Here is an 18,739-nt window from a genome sequence, read left to right on the forward strand (position 1 = left end):
GGTGCTGAAGCGAATCTTCCAGAGCTGTTGTTTCCTACCCCAGGAGCACAGCCAAGGCCCGAACACTCCTCCTTGTCACTTCTCGTTTAAGGTAGGAGGGGTTCTCCCCTCCTCTCTGTTTCTTAAAAAAGTCCCCGACGCTGGGCTTTTGAACAGGCCCGGCCAAGTGTTCCGCGGAATCCTGGATGTGCCTGCGAGCCGGGGGTAAACCCTTTGGGGGCAGCCCGCTGCTTGTGACCGCCAGTGCTAAGTTCCATCGCTCCATTAAGGTCAAGGCCACCGGGCTTGCAAAATGGTAAGCTTCTAATTCTGCCGTTCCTCCTACGTTATCAGCTGGCTTTCTTATTTTGAAATGAGTCTTCCCAGTGGGGCCCCTGGCCGGCTCAGCCAGTAGAGCACGCGACTCTTGATCTCGGGGTTGGGAGTTCAAGCCCCACGTTGAATGTAGAGATTACTTAAATAAATAAAAATAAACTTAAAGGCACAAAACACGAGTCTTCGTACAGTCCTCTCCCCTTTCCCTGCAAGGATGAAACTCTACCCGTTTTTAGTCTGCTGACGTAGTAACAAGCGATTCCCTGACTTGTGCATCTGAACACATCATTACTGGCCGTGGCCGGTGCAAGACCCGCCAAGGTCATCAGGCTGGGGAGTGGGGTCCGAGGAGCATGGTCCTGCAGCCTCCCCAGCTTGGTGGCAGAGACCTGTCGTGAGTGAAGTCCCACCAGGTGGAGGGAAGCCCTGGGTGCACTGCCAAGCTTCCAGAACTCCCAGCTGCGTGGCCTTGAGTCTCCAGTATGATTACCGTTCGCGGTCCAGGGTCTAGGCCTGGAGCACAGTTTTGTCACATTGTGTGCTATTGGAAACAAACATCGGGCGGCCTGGGTGGCTCAGTCGGTTGGGTGGTCAACTTCAGCTCGGGTCACGATCTCACCGCTCATGAGTTCGAGCCCCGCGTCGGGCTCTGTGCTGACAGCTCAGAGCCTGGAGTCTGCTCAGATTCCGTGTCTCCTTCTCCCTGCCCCTGCTCATGCTCTGTCTCTGTCTCTCTCAAAAATAAGTAAACTTTTTAAAAAACTAAAAAAGAAAACATTGGGCATCACAGTATGCAATCCCCTTCTAACGAGGCAATGATGACCCTCTGTGGACATGCCGCCTGGTCGGTCCTAAGGTGTAGAAGGGACCAGGTGCGTCAGGCCCGGCCAGCACGGCCACCAGCCCGACTCAATGCCAGCCTCCTCCACTGACCGTCTTGGAACTGCTTTGCTTATGAACTCAGTTTGCTATTTGTGTTTCTCTGATGTTCAGGTGGGTTTGTGAACACCTGTGATGACATCGGCGAGGTCTCTGGGACTCGGGATGGATTCACCGGCAGCTCCTTAAGTCACACTCTTCTCACGTCTGCCTCACGCTGTCCGCTGAGTAGAGCAGGCAAGGTGACCGGCTATCCCAGTTTGTCCAGGAATCCGGGGGGTTCTCAGGATGGAAACTTTTTTTTTTTAACGTTTTTATTTATTTTTGAGACAGAGAGAGACCGAGCATGAGCGGGGGAGGGTCAGAGAGAGGGAGACACAGAATCTGAAACAGGCTCCAGGCTCTGAGCTGTCAGCACAGAGTCCGACGCGGGGCTCGAACTCACGGACCGCGAGATCGTGACCTGAGCCGAAGTCGGCCGCCCAACCGACTGAGCCACCCAGGCGCCCCAATTTATTTTTTAAATTTACATCCAAATTAGTTAGCATATAGTGCGACAATGATTTCCGGAGTCGATTCCTTAGTGCTCCTTCCCCGTTTAGCCCATCCCCCCCTCCCACAGCCCCTCCAGTGACCCTCTGTTTGTTCTCCATATTTAACGTTTTTTTTTTTTTTTTTTTTTTTTTATTTATTTTTGGGACAGAGAGAGAGACAGAGCATGAACGGGGGAGGGGCAGAGAGAGAGGGAGACACAGAATCGGAAACAGGCTCCAGGCTCCGAGCCATCAGCCCAGAGCCTGACGCGGGGCTCGAACTCACGGACCGCGAGATCGTGACCTGGCTGAAGTCGGACGCTTAACCGACTGCGCCACCCAGGCGCCCCTGTTCTCCATATTTAAGAGCCTCTTATGTTTTGTCCCCCTCCCTGTTTTTATATTATTGTGACTTCTAGGATGGAACATTTTTGGTGCTAAGACCGGGAAAGTCCCAGAAAACCGTGATGGGGACAGTCACCCTAAGTGCAGCAGCAGACAAGACCTCGGGTAAAATCTCCAGGGCAAGACGGGGGTCAGGTCCGGGAGTGCAGCTGAGTGAGCGGGACTCCCTAGCTCTCTGGTGGCTTCACCTGTGGTACCCACAGCCATACCTGAGCCCTGGAGGGTTTCTTTCTGGCAGTGACTCCTGAGATAGAAAGTGTGCGTGTCAGTTTTGCTGACAGCCTGACACGGGCAGGAGTAAGGGCACTTCTGACTCCTGGAGTCCGATTTTACAACCTGTCACGAGTTTTGTGTCCTTCGGAGCACCCAGCACTGTTCGTCTCCAGGAAGGCTCTTATCTAGACCCAGGAGGGGCCTGTTGACTGAGCGGTACTGCTTCTCAGTACAAAGAGGATGGGCTCTAGAGTCATTCTTCTTTCTCAGTCCCCAGTGTCCCATGAACGCTACCCCGAAGGTCTGTATCACTATCATGCTTCTTAAAAGCCGATGGACAGCTCGGGACGTTTTTGCTGTCTCTGGGAAAATCATCCTTAATGAAAGCAAAGTAAGGCTCGCAGAAAAGTACAAGATGACGGCAGGTGCTGAAAGCCATCCCGGCACCCCTCCCCCGCCCCGCCCGGCCACCACACGCCTCAACCCCGAGGGCTGAGGTTATTTCTCTTCTCGTCATTACTGGATTCGCCCAGGCTCGGCCAAACCCCTGATTGCCTAGAGACACCCGGCCCTGAGCAGATGTGCCCGAGGGCGTCACTGTCAGACGAGCTGCAGCAGCAGTGCGCGAGCAGCGCGGACTTCCTGCGGAGCGCGCCCTGTGCTTACCGCGTGCGGGAAAGCAGGTTCCTGTGTTCAGGGCATAGAGCCCGCTTATTTAACGCCTCAAAAATACGACGTGATTATTTGAGATTTATTTTAGCCTCACCCTCAACCTTGGGATTAGTGGAGGAAGTGCCTTTCAATCCGGCCCCGGACCAGCAGGTGGAATCCATCGAATGCTCATTAGCACCCTCGCACTTTTGACTCACGTAGACAATGAGCTTGCTAAAGCGCCCTGTTTTCTAGATCAGGTCTAATAGGGCCGACAGAGTCTGCTTTTCTACTTGGGCACCTGTGGGGCCGCCGCTGAGAGACCAGGCTGCGGAGCCCTCCCCCTGCGGCGGAGGCCAGGCCTGGGGAGGGCTGGGGACACCGGGCCTGCCCCGGCCCCACTGTCCCCAGAGGCGGCCCTGCCTCACACACCCTGTAAATCCGCCCAGAACCGTGCCAGAGAAAATCCCAGAAGACAGCCTGGGCGTTGGGAGGCGGGCTTGCCGTTTCCTCTCCCGCGTGTGCGAGTGGATCCGTGCGCTTCGGTCCTGTGGCCCCAGCTCTGTGTTCCCGCGGGGGAGTCTGTGAGCCCCGCCGCGGGAGGGGGAGCCCCAGAGCTGCTCCGCTGGGGTGCGATTCACGACACCCCCCCTGAGTGAGCCCGGTCCCTGCCCCTGCCCCTGCCCGGCCGAGTCACCGCGGTGCCAGGGCCGCCCGACCGCGCGCCTGGGAACCCTCTAGCCGAATAGCAGCGGCCACTCGTCGTGAGGAGACGTGTGTGTTTGGCGGCGATCTCGGGTGAGAGTCCGTGGTGGGTCATCCCCCCACTGCCCCACCAGAGGACGGGGGCCTGGAGGGACCGTGTCGGGAGCGAGGCCATTGACAGATCTGATGGTGGTCAGAGGGTCTCCGGTCCCCACGTGGTGCCTGGATCCTAGGGGGCCCTGCGGGGCCTCTGGCCCCCGCTCACCCTCCCTTCGGCCAGTCGGAAGGCTCCGGGGTCTCAGGGGCACCACGTGTGCCCGCCAGGCCGGGGACTGTCCTCGGGAAACGCCTGGCCAGCCCGAGGGCTCCCAGCCTGCTGGGCGGGAAAATACAGCACTTTGTCACCTGTGAGTGTGGGGCCTGGTACAAGCAAAATCGTGTCACACCGCCTGTGATTAGGGGGCAGCTGGCACTGCAGAGTGAGTAACATTTATGAGTAAATATAATTTATTTCTGTTCTCTGATTATGAAGGTCACGGTGGTTTAACCCTGTCGGGAAGGCCTCAGACGCATTATCTGCTCAAAGAGAACTGGGAAGGAAAACACTGGCGGTCATTAAAAGTGAATTACTTTGTTTTTTGAAGATAGAAGGCCTCCAGGGCCTCGCAGGTGGGGCCTTTCCATGGGCGCCTGGACGGACACACAGGGACCCTCCAGTCCACCTGCAAAGGGGGGGTCGGAGAGAAAAGCTCACAGGCGGCCGCCAGAGATCCGGGCAGGTTGTGAGCTCCCCTGGCGGCTTCTTGGAAACTCTCTGGATTTTTCCAGCAGTTTTGAAAGCTGCCAAGAGTGAACCATGGGGCATTTCCGGGGTTTTCTTTACCTGTGAAATCGAGGAAAGGATTTCTGAGAGCTACAAAATCAGCCTATATCTCTGGTTTCAAATTTAGCAGAAGACTTGTGTTTTTTGGTGCACTGGCCCTGTTTTCAGGTGAAATGTTTGGCCAGGGATGATGATTTTCCAGTCGCTCCTGACTCTGTGAACCATGCCCCCCAACCCTTGGGCTCTTGGGGGACATCCTAGTCGGGAATCACTTACTTGAGCTCCACGCAGACATGCTAACGCCTCTAAGGGAAACGTGGACCCTGGACGTGGGTGCCGCATCGCACGTGGGACGGAGGGTTGGTGGGTGGTGTTAATTTTGCTGAATGGGGGGAAAAACCAACTCAACTTACGGGCCCTTTTCATGTGTTCACATCTCCGCTGGGTACTGTAGGGGTTTGAAAAGAACCCAAATTACGGGGCGCCTGGGTGGCTCAGTCGGCTGAGCGTCCGACTTCGGCTCAGGTCACGATCTCAGGGTTTGTGGCTTCGAGCCCCGCGTCCGGCTCTGTGCAGACAGCTCGGAGCCTGGAGCCCGCTTTGGATTCTGTGCCTGCCTCTCTCTGCCCCTCCCCTGCTCATGCTCATGCTCTGTATCTGTCTCTCAAAAATAAATAAACGTTAAAAAAAATTCTAAAGAGAACCCAAATTCATAGAGGTAGAGTAGAGGCACCCAAGGGCTGATGGAGGGTTATTGTTTGGTGGGGACAGAGCTTGGGGGTTGATGGAAGAGTCTGGGGCGGACAGTGCTGACGGGTGAGTGGATTTCATGTCCTGAAGCGCTCACTGCGAATGCCTACAATGACGCATCTGGCTATGAACGTTTTGCCACAATACAAATAACCCAAACACACACCTGCGGCCGAGTCGTTTCCCAGTGCTCGCTCGCCCGCCTTGTCCTCCGGGGTAGAAGCCGGATCTTCAGCTAGGCCCAAAGCCACCTGGAAATGCGGATTTCCCCGTTGTCAGTGAGGCTCGCCGTGGCCGTGTGCGGAGCGCTTGCCAGGTGAGCAGAAGTGAAAGTGCCGTGTTCTGACCTCCTCGGAAGGATACACGCTCATTTGCCCTGTGCCCTTGGCCCCGTTCGCTGGGTTGTGGAGCCCAAGTGCCATCTCAAACGTTGGAGGAAAGGCCACCGGATTAGGATGAGCCGCGGGGTAACAGGCCCAGGTCGGCGGTGATGGCGGGGGGGCCCCCAGCGGAGGCCGGAGTCGGGGCGGGGTGACGCCAGGCACATATGTCCCCCGACGGGCAAGCCCGGGAGGGCAGCGAGTGGCGCAGGGAGACCGCAAGACCCCCGCGGGAGACGCGGGCAGGCTGGTGTGGGGGGGCTGCTTCCTTGGTGACCAGCCACTCATCTGCGCTGCCGTGGTGCCGTTCCTCATGGCCACTGTGTGACGCGGCCACCGCTATCCCGCTTGCCAAAGGAGGACCTGGGGGCTCAGAGAGGTTACGTCACTTGCCCGGGGCCACCCAGTCGGTGTGTGCCTGTGTGCCGGGACCAGGATTTCACCCACACCTCCAACGCCAGCCCTGTCTGCAGAGAGCCCCCTCTCTGCCACGTGCGCCCCCTCCCCCCAACTCCCTCCCTCCTCCCCCTCCTCCCCCTCCTCCTCCCCCTCCTCCCCCCCCTCCTCCACAACACCCCTCCCCAGACTCGCCTGACCTACAGCTGCTCCAGCAGGCCCTGTGAGTGTGTCCTGTGTGCCACAGGGCGCTGGAGACCTCGGGGCAGAGAGGTGCGCATGGGGGGCAGGGGGTATTCTTCTTGGTTTAATGATCCCAGAGCCGGCATGTGGTGCCTGGCATGCTATAAATGTTGTCGTCCAACCGCAAGTGCCCTGTGAGACGGGAACTGAGAGGGCCCTTACTTTACAGCGGGGGACGCTTCGGCCCAGGCCGGGAGGAACTCGCCCCAGCCATACTCTAGGTGAGGCGGGACACAGGCCCCGGTGGCGGGGCTCTGGGATCCCCACCCTTCTCCGTGGCCCCGCTGCTCTGGGCTCAGCGACTCCCCGTGGGGGGATGGGCTTGCCTCCCATCCAGGAGAATGGGTGGTAAGGAAAGTGCCGGTGACGTGAGTCTAGCTGGGACGACAGCGTGTACAGACGCGTGGACGCAGACACACCGCGGGAAGGGGATGCTGCGCGGTGCCTGGCAGGTGCAGAGGGGGCCCGTGGTCACTGACTGTGTGGTGAGGGTGGCGTCCCAGGGCCCCACTCTCAGTGGCACATGAGCCCAGGCCTGGCATAGGGTCGCTGCTCCAGAGCTCCCTCCTCCGGAGATCTCCCCGCACCTCTAAAACTGACCACGAATCTTTCATGTGGAAATTTTGTTTTTCTCTTCTATTTTCTGGAGTGGTATTAAATGTGTGAATTAGGGGCGCCCGGGGGGCTCCGTCGGTGAAGCGTCTGACTTCGGCTCGGGCCATGATCTCTTGGTTCGTGGGTTCGAGCCCTGCATCGGACTCTGTGCTGACAGCTCGGAGCCTGGAGCCTGCTTCGGATTCTGTCTCTCCCTGTCTCTCAAAAATAAATAAGTGTTAAAAAAATTAAATATGCGAATTATTAAAATTAAGACATTATGTACCTGAAGCTCATACAGTATTCTGTCAATCATATCTCCATAGAAGAACAGAAAGAAACCCCACGTTATCTATTTCTCTCCCCAAAGTCCTGTCTGCACCACCCACACGCCTCTCTGTTCTGTGTTCTGCGGTCTTTACTCGAGCAGAAGGGCTAAGAAGACTGTGCGTCAGAAGGTGAGCATGTGATGGGTCGGTGTCCTGCACGATTCCTGGAGGCCTCTGGTCCTTCCTTCCTAGCCTCTGAAAGGGAGACAGCCCGCTCCCTCACGGCCCCATCAGCGCCGGCACAGTCCCCATCTGGGATGACGTCCCAAGGGACGGCCACCCTCCGAGGACTGTGCTCCATGCTTGCTCTAGACCTGCCTTGGCCTTACTTTACAATGATGTACCAGCTCGGGTATGACCTCATGTCTTCACGCCCCTTTCGGCTGCGCGGTGTGTGTTCCCACGTTTCCTACTGGTCCTTCTCTTCCCGCTACAGCGTCACTCCAGGCGGATGGAGGTTCGGGGCTGGCTTATGCGCCAGGGCACCTCCGTGCCTGGAGCAGCGTCTGGCGGCTCGGAGGTTTCTGGAAAGTCTGGTTGCATGAAGCACCGAGGTGGCTATTGTTACCGAGTTTGTGGGCAGAAAGGCCGCAGTGTCACACAGGCATCTAATCCGGGGGCTCTGGTGACACCCCTTGGAAAAAAGTCATCAGCAGGTAAATCCACCGGGGCGATGAAAGGTGCGAAGAACGTGTTGCAGACCCGGGAAGAAAACCAATCCGCGTTTCCTTCACAGATTTGTCTATTTTAAAAAGTAAACCTCAAGTTTCCTGTCGCGGCGCTGGCCTCTGCTGCACCGAGCAGAGCCACCAGCTGGTGGGGGCCTCTGGCCGGACGCGGGTTTGCAGGAGGCAGCTGAGCCCCCCCCCCCCCCCCCCGTCCCCCGCCCCGGGCTGCCGAGGACGCCCCGCCCGAGAGCCCCGCCACCTGCCGGGGGCGCAGGACCGGCTTCGGAGGACAGGGGCCGCCCCTCTGCCCTCTCTGGCCCCCTCCCCCAGACGACCCTTATTCTAGTTTTCCCTTTTTCTGGGTCTAACTTCTCAGCAGAACAGGAGACTTCAGGGCCGGACGGAAGGAGAGGGAGGGTTAGGGCGACCGGGAATAGCACAGGAACCACGGGAAGACCAGAGGCCTCGCAGTGAAAACCGCCCGACTTGGCGCCCTAAGCGCAGGCGCTTCGTGCGCTGGGAGCGTCCCGGTTCCCAGCGCCCGCCGCCTCCGGCCCCCCACCCCCGCCCCCACCCCCGGCGCCCCTCTCCCAGCCCCGGGCGGCAGCGACCCCACCTGGGCCGCCCGCCCCCCGCGCCCCAGGCCTGACCCCGCGCCCCGCCGAGATAAGGCGGCGGGCCTTTGTTCCTCCCCCCAGCTGGGTAAACCGCGCCCGCCGCCCCGCCCCACGGCCGAGGCCGCCCGGGGAGGGGGCACCCTTTGTCCCGCCCGAGCGTGGCCGGACAATGGCCCGGAGCAGCCGCACATTGTCCGGCACCGTGTGCACACCTGGGGGGCGGCAGGTGCGCGGGGTCGGCGCGGGGGCGGCGGGAGGGGGGGGGGGGGGAGACCGGCTTCGCTCCACCGGCCCCGCCCCTCCGGCCCCCCTACTCCTCGACCCCCTCCCCACGACGCCCGGTCCCTGCCCCCGCCCGCCCCCGCCCCGCCCCTCGACGCCCCCCGCCCCCGCCCGGCCCCCCTGCCCTGTCGCTGGCATTTGTGGGGGGAGGGGGCGTTTCTCGTCGGCGTCCAGTTTGGGACACACCTGGCGCGTAGTAAGGTGATTTACGAAGTGAAAGTGTTAAACGAGGCCACCAGCTGGAGGCCCGACCCGGCTTTATGGGTTTTATTAGGTGCCCTATTACGGAAAATAAACTTTAATCCGACCATAAAAACCAAATCTGAAAAACATATTTGCCCTTGTAGTCTGGACCGGTGCAGGTCCCCGCTGCAGGTCACACCTCCCGAGGGATTAGTTTTATTGAGGGAGACACAATGCACCGCGGGACTTTGATACGGGGTGGGGGGGCGCGCGCCTTTGCGGGGAGCACGCCCCCACCTCGCCGGCTGCCCGCACTGCCCCCTCCCTGCGGGCCCCCCCCCCCCGGGGGTGCAGTCTCCGCCCCGGCCTGGGGGCAGGGGGCGCAGGGGCGGCGGCAGGGCTGAGTTAACCCGCAAACCCGGAGGTGCTCCGTGGAAGCCGCTTGGAGCTCCCGGGCCTGGGGCGCACAGCGCGGGGGTGGGGTGGGGGGCGGGCATCCCGACACCCTCTTGCTTTGGCCCAGGGGCTCGCCCTCTCTGTGCCTTGGATTTTCCACAGCAAGTGAGCCCTGTCTTTAGAGGGGACGGAGGGCAAGGGGGGAAGGCGGGCCTGTCTTCGTTTTAACCATCGCCGGCGTCAGCTCCCTACTGTTACCTGTGGTTGGGCGAAAGATCCCTAGAATCTCTCCATCTTGCAAAACTGAAAGCCTGTACCCACTGAAAAACTCACTTCCCCCTTCCTCCTAGCACCCCCACGCCCCACCACTCTAAGAGTTTGATTTAGATTCCACATACAGGGAGAATTTGTGAGTGGCTTATCGCATGCACAGAACGTCGTCAAGGTTCAGCCATGTGGCAGGTGACAGGCTTTGCTTCTTTTTAGAGGCTGAATGATATTCTAGTGTGTGTGTGCGTGTGTTCCGTTTCCTTCCTCTGTCCGTCTTCCACGTCTTGGTTATCGTGAGTAGCTCTGCAATGATCACGAGTGTGCAAATTCTCTCTTCCACACGCAGTTCTCAGTCTCTTGGCCACACAACCAGGAATAAGGTTGCTGCTGGGTCGGATGGTAATTCCAGGGTCGTTGTGTTCTGTTGTTTTCGTTTTGTTTGTCTTTGAGGAAGCTGTTTTCCAGGGTGGCTGTGCTATTTAACAGTGTGCTCAGGTTCCGATTTCTCCACACCATCGCCAACACTTGTTATTTTCTGGGTTTGTTTTTATACCTGTCATCCCAGTGGGTGTGAGGGAGTAGCTCACCGTGGTCTTGATGTGTGCTTCCCCAGTGACGAGTGGCGTTGAGCACCTTTCCGTGTGCTGCGGACCACTTGTCCGTCTATGTCAGAGAAATCTCTATTAGAGTCCTTTGCCTGTTTTTAAGTGGGTTCATATTTGTGTTGTCGTGGAGTTGTGTGAGTTCTTTTACATCTTGGAATATTAACCCCTATCAGACACGTGATTTACAAGCATCTTCTCCCGTCCCTAGGTTGTCTTTTCATTCTGTGGGCCGTTTCCTCTGCTGTGCAAAAGTTTTAAAGTTTGACGTACTCCCATTTGTCTATTTTTGCTTTTGTTGTGGGTGCTTTTGGTGTCCTACAAAGTCTTTGAAGCTGCTCCTGCCGAGCTGACCCCCGTCCAGGGATGGGCTGCGGAAGGCGCCCCTCCGAAGGAGCAGGCCTAGTTCGTCTAGGTAGTTCTAGTACGTTCTGCACTTCTCAGGCTCCTGCTGTGAAAGCTTCTGTAGGGGCCTGGGACCCTGGGCCAGAGCTCTGCTGTGGACAAAAGACCCGTGGGCCATCCCGGGAGGATACGCGTACGTCGGTTTCTTTGTCACAAAAAAGGAGGTTATCCACATCCCGTCGTGCAGGCTGGAGACGCTGGCCAGGGCAGATGCCCCTTTTCTCCACCAGGGTGGAGAGAAGCGCGCGCACGATGGGCCCTCGGCCCGCAGGGGGTCGGGCTGGGGTTCCCGGAGGAGCGGGATCCGCTTTGGGTGGGGGCCTCGCGGGGGGCCTGGCCCCGGGGTTCCAGGACCTGCGCGGCGCGCCCTCGCCCCCGTGGAAAGCCGGGAGGCCGGCGCCATAAGCCCGGCTTGTCTGAAGCCAATGCTTTCGTCTCCCCCTGGGCTGCGGGTCCTGGAAACGGGGTCCTGGGGGGGGGGGGGGCTGCCGAGTCTCTCCGCCTCGCGGGGTCAGCGGGGTGGGGGGCGCGCCCCGCGAGGCGGGCGGAGCAGGGCCCGCCGGCCGTTGATCAGGCGGAACGAATTGTTCGCGGTGCCCCGAGTGGGTGAGGATGAGCCAGTGATTATATTTAAATTTGCTATAATTGATTTGGGGAAGAGCTGACAAGAACGAATTGATCATTAAATTTATTAGCGAGATAAATTCCGCCGCGATTAGGCAGCTGGCTGGAGACGCCGGGGCCGCGGCCGGGCCTCCCCGCCGCCGAGTCCCCGCGCCCGGGCCGGGCCGCTCCGCCGGGGGGCAAGGGCGGGGTCACGGGGCGCGCCCGCCTCCAGCGCCCCTCCTGCCCGGGTCGGATGGGGGGAGCGGACCCGACCCCGGGCGCGGGGGGCTCAGCCCCGCGCGCGGATGCCCCCCCCCCCCCCCCCGACCCCCAGGCCGAAGCCCGCCAGCCCGGGAAGAGATCGCTGCGGGCTGAACCTCACCAGCGTGTTAGGAATGGAGACGCCAGATCCACAGATTGCGGAGGTTTTGTGGGGGCTTTTTTAACCCCCAAAGGCATTTCTTTCTCTCCTCTCCCTCCTCCACCCCTGTCCAATTTCCCCACCCCCTTTCCTCGGGGCCCTCTGGCTTCCCCACCGCTTGCAAACCCAGTCCCCGGTCCCCAGAAGCACCTTTGGACCCCGAGGCGGCCGAGGCCCGCGCCCTGCCCGCAGCTGCTCCCTCCCGGCTCTGGCAGCGCCGCGCCCGGCCTCGGCTGACGTTGCATTTTATGGAACGAGCCCGGGGTGATAATGAGCTGCCAGAGAGGATATTAATCTCACCCGGCCCTGAGGCAGAGGAGTGGCCCCGCTGGCCCGCGGTAATCACCCAAATGAAACGCCAGGCCCTCCTGAACTCATTTATCAGCGGGAGGGGGAGGGGCGCTCCCCGCGCGCCCGGCGGCGAGTGAGGCCGCGCGAGCCACAGGAGGACGGGGGAGGGCACGCGGGGCGGGCCGTGTCGCCTGTTTCCTCCGGGCCCAGGAGGGGCCACCGTGCCGGCGCGGCGGGCGCAGGTGCAGGGGGCATGTGTGCGGCACATGGCGGCGGGCCCGGCCGGTGACCGAGGGCGCACGCCGCAAGGTTTACTGACCCGGAGCCGTCGCAGACCCGGCGCCAAGCGATCCTGTCGCCGCCGCTGTCGCCGCGGACGTCTGCGCGGATCCCAGAAAAACGTTTCCGGCCGGACCCAGAAGGTTCTGCGGGAGGCAGGCCCCGGAACGAGCCCGGGGTTACGCGAGGCCACACGGACCCCAAAGGCCTGCCGGTGAAATCGTCCAGTCGTGGTAAGGCTTATTTGCCGAAACGATCGAATGGTGCGTCTCCACGGTGCCGCGAGATCCGCGAGCAGATAGGAAAGTAAACCCACCGAGTCCCGTTACCCTCCTGGGATCCCCGCATCCGGACAGGCGGACGCCCGGTCGCAGGTATTTTCACCAACCTGTCGCACCTGCGACTCCCCAGCCCCGGGGCCGTGCCCCGCCCCGCCTGCAGAGGGAGGTGATCCTCCCACCGGCTGGCAAGTCTGACTTGCACCTTCGGTCGGTGGAATAACACCCAACCCCTCATTTCAAAAACAAAAATAGTAAAGTCCGCTTTCCTAACTCACCCCCCCAAAGATCTGCGCTCTCATCCAGTAAAAAACCAATTTATTTTACATTCCATCGTGGGCGATGGGAGAAGCTAAATAATAATTTAGCATGCATAAGTAGTCGTTTCTTTATATATATATATATATAAATACAATGTACAAAAATAAAGACAGTACAGTTTTGAGATTTCCAGCAGTTTGAAAGCTCGTGACATAAAGTTCCCCCCAGATAGGTAAGCACAAAACAGTTTCCCTTTTTCAATACTCAAGTTTTCCAGGTCGTCCAACACTGTAGGTCCCGGCCTTCTCCATTCAGGAAGTGGGGAGGAGTGGGGAGGAGTGGGGGCCTTCCCCTGGTGGCGCTCAGGTCATCTGACAAACAGCACCCCCAACACTAACCAAAATTAAATTAAAAAGGACAGGAGTTCAAGGGTGCACCCGTCGGACCTCCCTCTCTCTCGGTCCCTGGGAGAGCAGACAGGCACGGCGCCCGAACCTGCCCCAGGACGCGCGGCCTCGAGGCGGGGGCCCGCGGGGCTGCCCTGGGGCGCAGGGCCCCTCCTGGGGCGGAGGCTGGTGCCTGGGGGCCGCGGGGCTGCCCTGGGGCATGGGGCCCCTACTGGGGCGGGGGCTGGTGCCCGGGTGCGTTGGGCCGCGGGGGTGGGGAATCGGCCTCAGACGAGCAGTCGGAGGAGACGGCGTGCGCTCCCGTGCCGTTGCTGTAGGGAAAGGGGTCCTCGTCGTCGTCGTCCTCGTCATCCTCAGGGTCACTGTCCCTCAAGTCCCGCAGGCGGCGTCCGCCGCTTTTGTCCCCGGCAGCCGTCGGCCCCAGCAGCTCGTCGTCCCCCTTGTCCTCCGCGAGGCCACCTTTGCTGGCGCCCCCACCCCCCTTCTGCTTCTCAGCCTCCTGCGCCGCCTGCTCCTTGGCCTTTTTGCTGCGTTTCCACTTCATCCGCCTGTTCTGGAACCAGATCTTCACCTGAGGGCACAAGACGGCGTGAGAAACTGGCCGCTCCATCCCTACGGGTCCTCTCTCTGGAGTCCTGTCTGCACCTGCACCTCGCCGGTCCTCACAAGGCCCAGGAGTGGGCTTCAGGGGAAGGGGTGCCCCCCCCAGGCACCAGCGCCCCCCAGAGTGGGGCTGGGGGGCTCCAAGAAGACTTTTTCTGGGGGTGCTCTGGCACTGTCCAGATAGGGCCGGAGCACCTAGAGGACATATCTGTAAACCTGTACACATCCCCTGCTCTCTTTTTGGAATAAAATTTCTCAAATGTGGCCTGGGGACCACTGCTTCGGAATGGAAGAGGGGGTGAAGTGTCCTTCAAATGCAGATTTCTGGGTCTCAGCCCAACCTACCGAATCGGACCTCTGGGCTTGGTAAGTGAGCCCTGGCAGGGCGGATGCTAACTCTCCCGGGACAGGAACCCGCCCCCTAAGGGTCCAAAAGCCGCCCCCCCCCCCACCGGCCTCCAGGTGCTCAGGCCAGCAGAGGGCCAGGGGTGCACAGGTGACAAGGCAGGGGGTGAGCTGTCGGGGGGGGGGGGGGGGCTGTGTACCTGGGTCTCCGTGAGCATTAGCGAGGTGGCCACCTCGAAGCGCTTGGGCCGTGACAGGTACTTGTTGAGCTTGAACTGGTGTTCCAGCTCCAGTAGCTGCTGGCTGGTGAAGGCTGTGCGGGGCCGACGGCACTTTCCCAGGAGGTTGGACTGCGCCTGGGCTGGGGACAGAGAGGGGCATGACACTGGAAGTCTGGCTCAGGCCTCCCGCCCCCACTGCCACCCAATGCGCCCTGTGCCACTCGTGCGAGGCTGCCGCCTGGCCCACCAGCCCAGGGCCTCACCGCTCTGCCTTCAGTGTGGACGCCCTCTCCCCAGGGACGCGGGGGTGCCTGGAGGGGGCCCTGGAGCCCAGGCTCTGGATGCCAGGTGGAGCCACGCAAGTTCGGGTTTAACGGGACCAAATTTTTTTAACCCAGGGCCTGGGCGTTCTGATTAAAGAGAGTTCCTCACACACAGCAGCCCTGTGCACCCGGCGGGCGGCGTAGAAGAAGGTGGACAGGCCAGAAGCAGAGGCCAGAGGGGCACTCCTCCTCCCACTCCTCACCGAGTCCTCCCCCAGCCCAGGCTCAAAGAGACAGGTCCCAGGAATCACCAGTCCCGTTTCTTCCCAGCCAGCAAAGGACTGGTGTGGGATTCCCACTGCCACCTCCTTAAGTACGTAGGAGAAGGGGGAAAGGAAAAAGGAGGAAGGCCGGAGAAGGACCAAATCCTGAGCCCGAACATGTGAATTCACCAGACTCCCCCACTGAAAATTCTTCCCGACAGCCCCGTACCCAGGTCGCAGAGGGGCAGAGCCCAGGGAGACTGGAAGCCTTTTCAGAACAAGTCTCATTTTGCAAATGGAAGGCCTAGGCAAAGGGGCGGGGGGGATCCGGCTTTCCAGTGTTCAAGGAGGTCCCTTGGCTGTATTTACATAATTTCACACGGTTACATCACAGAGAATTTTGTGACCTCAAAATGCGACCTGCCTTGATGTCCCAGGAGCCTGACAAGTGTTAGACAATAAAGGGAAGGGAAGAAAAGAGGCCAGTCCAGCGGCTGAGCTCAGGCCCCCGGGGTGGGCAATTTGCTTTACGGGAAGGCCCACGCCCCCAGCTTTAGTTAAATGAGGCCCCAATTCCCAACTTGACAATACATTACAACTTTAATTAAAACACTGGCTCCAAAGGGACCATTTGGGACATGCCATCCAACAGCAGAGACAACCTATTAAGGAAACCAAACAGGTTTTCCAGCGACCAGAAGAGGAACCCTCAGGACAGACGCCGGCATCCTGGCTGGCTTATTATTGCCCTTTAGGACTCGGCGTTCAGATTTCTGTTCTAAACTTAAAGCTGCCTGGGTTTTCACTCTGCTACCTCTGGGTCAAGATTAGGAATCAGGGATGGGTGAAGTGTGTTGGCAAAGGGATGTGGCTTTCACCGGTTTTCTGAGCGACCTTGAGTTCCACGCAGGCCCAGGAGAACAACCCCTGCCCCCCACCCCCGGCCGTGGTCAGGGGACCCAGTGCCCAGGGGAGGCCTGTGTGCAGGCCAGCAGCCCCCTCCGAGGGAGATGCAGATCATAAGGGGAAATCCATGGGGTGGCTTTCCGTGAGCAGGGGTTTGGAGGCTTTGGCGACCAGGCCCGGGAAGAGTGCCCTGGGTTTGGCTGACCCGGGATCAGCAGGTTCAGACATGAGATGAGACAAGAGTTGAGCTGGAGGTTTCCCTGTAGGGATCAGGATGGGCTGACTTCCCGCCGGCCGGCCGTTCGGTGGCCATGAGGGTCTTGTGGGAGCTGAGCTGGGAAACGCCTGGGGTGGGCTGTGGGCCAACAGTGCACACGCAGGGATTTTCTCACCTGGCTGTGACTTCTCCAGCCTCAGGGTCCTGGCTTTTCTCTGTTTAGTCACAACCACGGCTTCTAGCAGAGGGATCTCAATTCTGCCAAGTGCTTATTTTTGTTTTCTTTTTTGCTTTTTTCCCCTCCTATGCCTGCATCTCCCCAGTCTAAACACATCCACCCAGAAGGAAACAATGGGGTCTCTTTGTTTGGGTCTTCTGCAGCTGAAAGCGTAAAGTCTTATGCATCAGCCTGCGCATGCTGCCCCGGTGGGGCGAGCCGACAGGAGACGCAGACTCCCCGGAGCGCCAGCCCAGTGTGCCTGCCCTCGGGCCAGGAAAGACGAGGGGGCCCAGGCCTCCTGGAGGTGTACCACCTGCCCACAGTCTCGCCGCTCTCCTCCGGGTGGGGGTGGCCAGCCCTCCCTTGCTCCTACCTTGGGGAGGGGTTCGCTCTGTATTGGGGACCTCCAATTCTGGGCGGGCACCTGCTACCCAGAGTTCCCGAGATAGGGGTGCTGAAAGAGACGTATCTCCCCTTCCGCAGGAGCGCACCGTCGACGCTCGGTTGGGGTCAGGCCATCTGCTTCCTGGGCATCACACGGCGGCCCAGGCGCCCTCACAGAGGCAGGCTCAACCCCGCAGACGGCCGGAGCGTCGCCAGGGACCTGGCCTTGCGGCCCTGGCCTCTTGAAGCCCATTTCTTGTTCTGTGCTCCTGAATCTCTCCTCTTGGGAGGGACCGGGGGTCCCTCCAGAACCCAGAACGCGGTACCTAAGTCAAGTCCGTTTCCCTGGAGAGAAGCCCCTGGCTCCGGGGGGCCTCAATCCCCAGGCCAGCCTAACTCGGGTGCTCCTCGGCTCGCCTTCCCTCACCACTTCCTTCTCTAGCCTGCCGGTTAATCATTAGATTCGAGTCTCACACCTCCAGCTGCCCCTTCCCGTTAGGAGAGGAAGAGAAAGAAAGCAGGGCCCGCGCGTGGCCATTTCAGTAACTCGCCGCCGATCCCACCGCGCGCAGTCCGCACGAGTCTTCGCGGGCCCCGGGCGGAGCCGAGGCGGCCTCGCGGCGCTTCCACCGCGCTCTCCCAGCGGAGAGCGAGAGGCAGGCGGCGGCCGGCGGCCGAGGCTGCGCGGGAAAACCGTGTGCCAGGACTCCCCCTCCCCCCGTTTTCCCCTGGCTTCCTTTCCGGGCCCGGGGGCTGCGCGGTACTCACAGTTAAAGTCGGGCATCTTGGGCAGGATCATGCCCGCGGTGGACGCGCGCAGCCACTGGTCCAGCTGGAAGGTGCCGGCGCCCAGCTTGATGGGGTCGGCGGGGTGCGCGGGGTGCGCGCCCTGCACCTGCGGGTACGAGTAGGAGAGCGCCGGGTGCTGGCCAGCCAGCGCGGCCGCCGCCGCCGCCGCCGAGTAGCCGTAGACCGGGTGGCCGTAGAGCGCGGCCTGCGCGGGGAGGCCCGCGCCGCCCTGCGCGCCCCCGGGGTGCAGCCCCAGCGCCAGGCCCCCCGCGGCGGCGGCGGCGGCGGCTGCAGCGGCGGCGGCGGCGGCGGCGGCGGCGCCCGGGTGCGCGTGGTGGTGGGGCCCCCCGGGGCCGCCGCCCGCGCCGCCCGCGCCGCCGCCCGCGCCGCCCGCGCCCAGGAAGCCGGGCTTGGGCAACAGCGCGCAGTGCGCGGCCAGCAGGCGCGGCGGCGAGGGGCTCTCGGAGTGCAGGCGGTCGGCGGGCGCCGCGGGCGGCTCCGAGGACGCGGGGCTGCAGCCGCCGCTGGCCCCGCCGCTCGCCCCGCCGCCGCTCGCCCCGCCGCCGCCGCCGCCGCCGCCGCCGCCCCCGGGGCCAGACGCGGCGGCCGCGAGCGACGTGACCAGGGCCAGCGGCGCGGTCTGCGCGGAGGCCGCTCGCGGGGGGTCCACGGCCAGCAGCGCATCGATGCGGAAATTTTTTGATTTTTCCATCGGCCTGTGTGGGGCTGGCGAGCAGGGCCGGGCGGCGGGTGGCGCGGCCGCGTGCGGGCTCGCGGACTCCGTGCGTGGTGGTGGCGAGCCCCAGGGTGCGGTATTGTTATGGTGATTATTTGCCAATAATCAAAGTCGCCGCCGGAAACTCAGCCGAGGGTGACCATGGTCCGGGCGCCTCCTCCGTGCGGGCCCCGCCCCGGGCCGCGCTCGCACGCGCTTTGCACAAACTCGCAGGCGAGTGCCCGGACGCGCCGGGCCGGGGAGCCCGGCTCTGTGCGCTGGACCCTCGGGCGACCGCGCCGAGGCCGCTGGCGCCGTAGTGGGGACCCGCGCCCCTCCGCGCACTTGAAGCGCAGCGCGGCCGCCGATTGGCGCGCTCGGCGGGGGCTCGGGGAGGGGCGCGGGCCCCGCCATTGGCCGAGGGGCGCACCTGTCACCGTCCCGGCCGCCTGCCGCCCCGCCCCTGCGCCGCGGGGTCCTAAACAACCGGGGCGCCGAGCGGCGATGGCGGGGCGGAGACTGCGACCGGGCTTGCCAGACCCGGAGCCTCAGCCTAGGGACCCCGCTCGCCCTCCCGCGAACGCTGAGCGGGGCTGCGGGCGTGGCACCCCCGGGTCCGGGTGTGGGCCCC

General features: G+C 61.6%; 1 protein-coding gene and 2 long non-coding RNA genes across 3 annotated transcripts; 1 reads left to right on the plus strand and 2 right to left on the minus strand.

The window, feature by feature from the left end:
• Positions 1 to 4,201: 4,201 nt before the first annotated feature.
• LOC132675401 (uncharacterized) lies at positions 4,202 to 6,153 on the minus strand. The gene is made up of 3 exons (XR_009608768.2): positions 5,441 to 6,153; positions 4,801 to 4,906; positions 4,202 to 4,584 (listed from the first exon to the last, which is right to left on the minus strand). It is a non-coding gene; the product is annotated as an uncharacterized LOC132675401 (long non-coding RNA).
• A 1,528-nt stretch (positions 6,154 to 7,681) lies between these two features.
• LOC132679722 (uncharacterized) lies at positions 7,682 to 13,917 on the plus strand. The gene is made up of 3 exons (XR_009610298.2): positions 7,682 to 7,779; positions 12,267 to 12,610; positions 13,678 to 13,917. It is a non-coding gene; the product is annotated as an uncharacterized LOC132679722 (long non-coding RNA).
• Positions 12,627 to 18,436, minus strand: MNX1 (motor neuron and pancreas homeobox 1). The gene is made up of 3 exons (XM_060633502.3): positions 17,373 to 18,436; positions 14,331 to 14,491; positions 12,627 to 13,753 (listed from the first exon to the last, which is right to left on the minus strand). Exons 1-3 carry the CDS (start codon positions 18,103 to 18,105, stop codon positions 13,391 to 13,393), a joined length of 1,257 nt encoding a protein of 418 aa, XP_060489485.3. The 5' UTR covers positions 18,106 to 18,436; the 3' UTR covers positions 12,627 to 13,390.
• Between the last annotated feature and the right edge of the window lie 303 nt (positions 18,437 to 18,739).

The sequence above is a fragment of the Panthera onca genome, chromosome A2 (assembly GCF_046562875.1).
Source record: "Panthera onca isolate mPanOnc1 chromosome A2, mPanOnc1 haplotype 2, whole genome shotgun sequence".
Classification (NCBI taxonomy): domain Eukaryota; kingdom Metazoa; phylum Chordata; class Mammalia; order Carnivora; family Felidae; genus Panthera; species Panthera onca.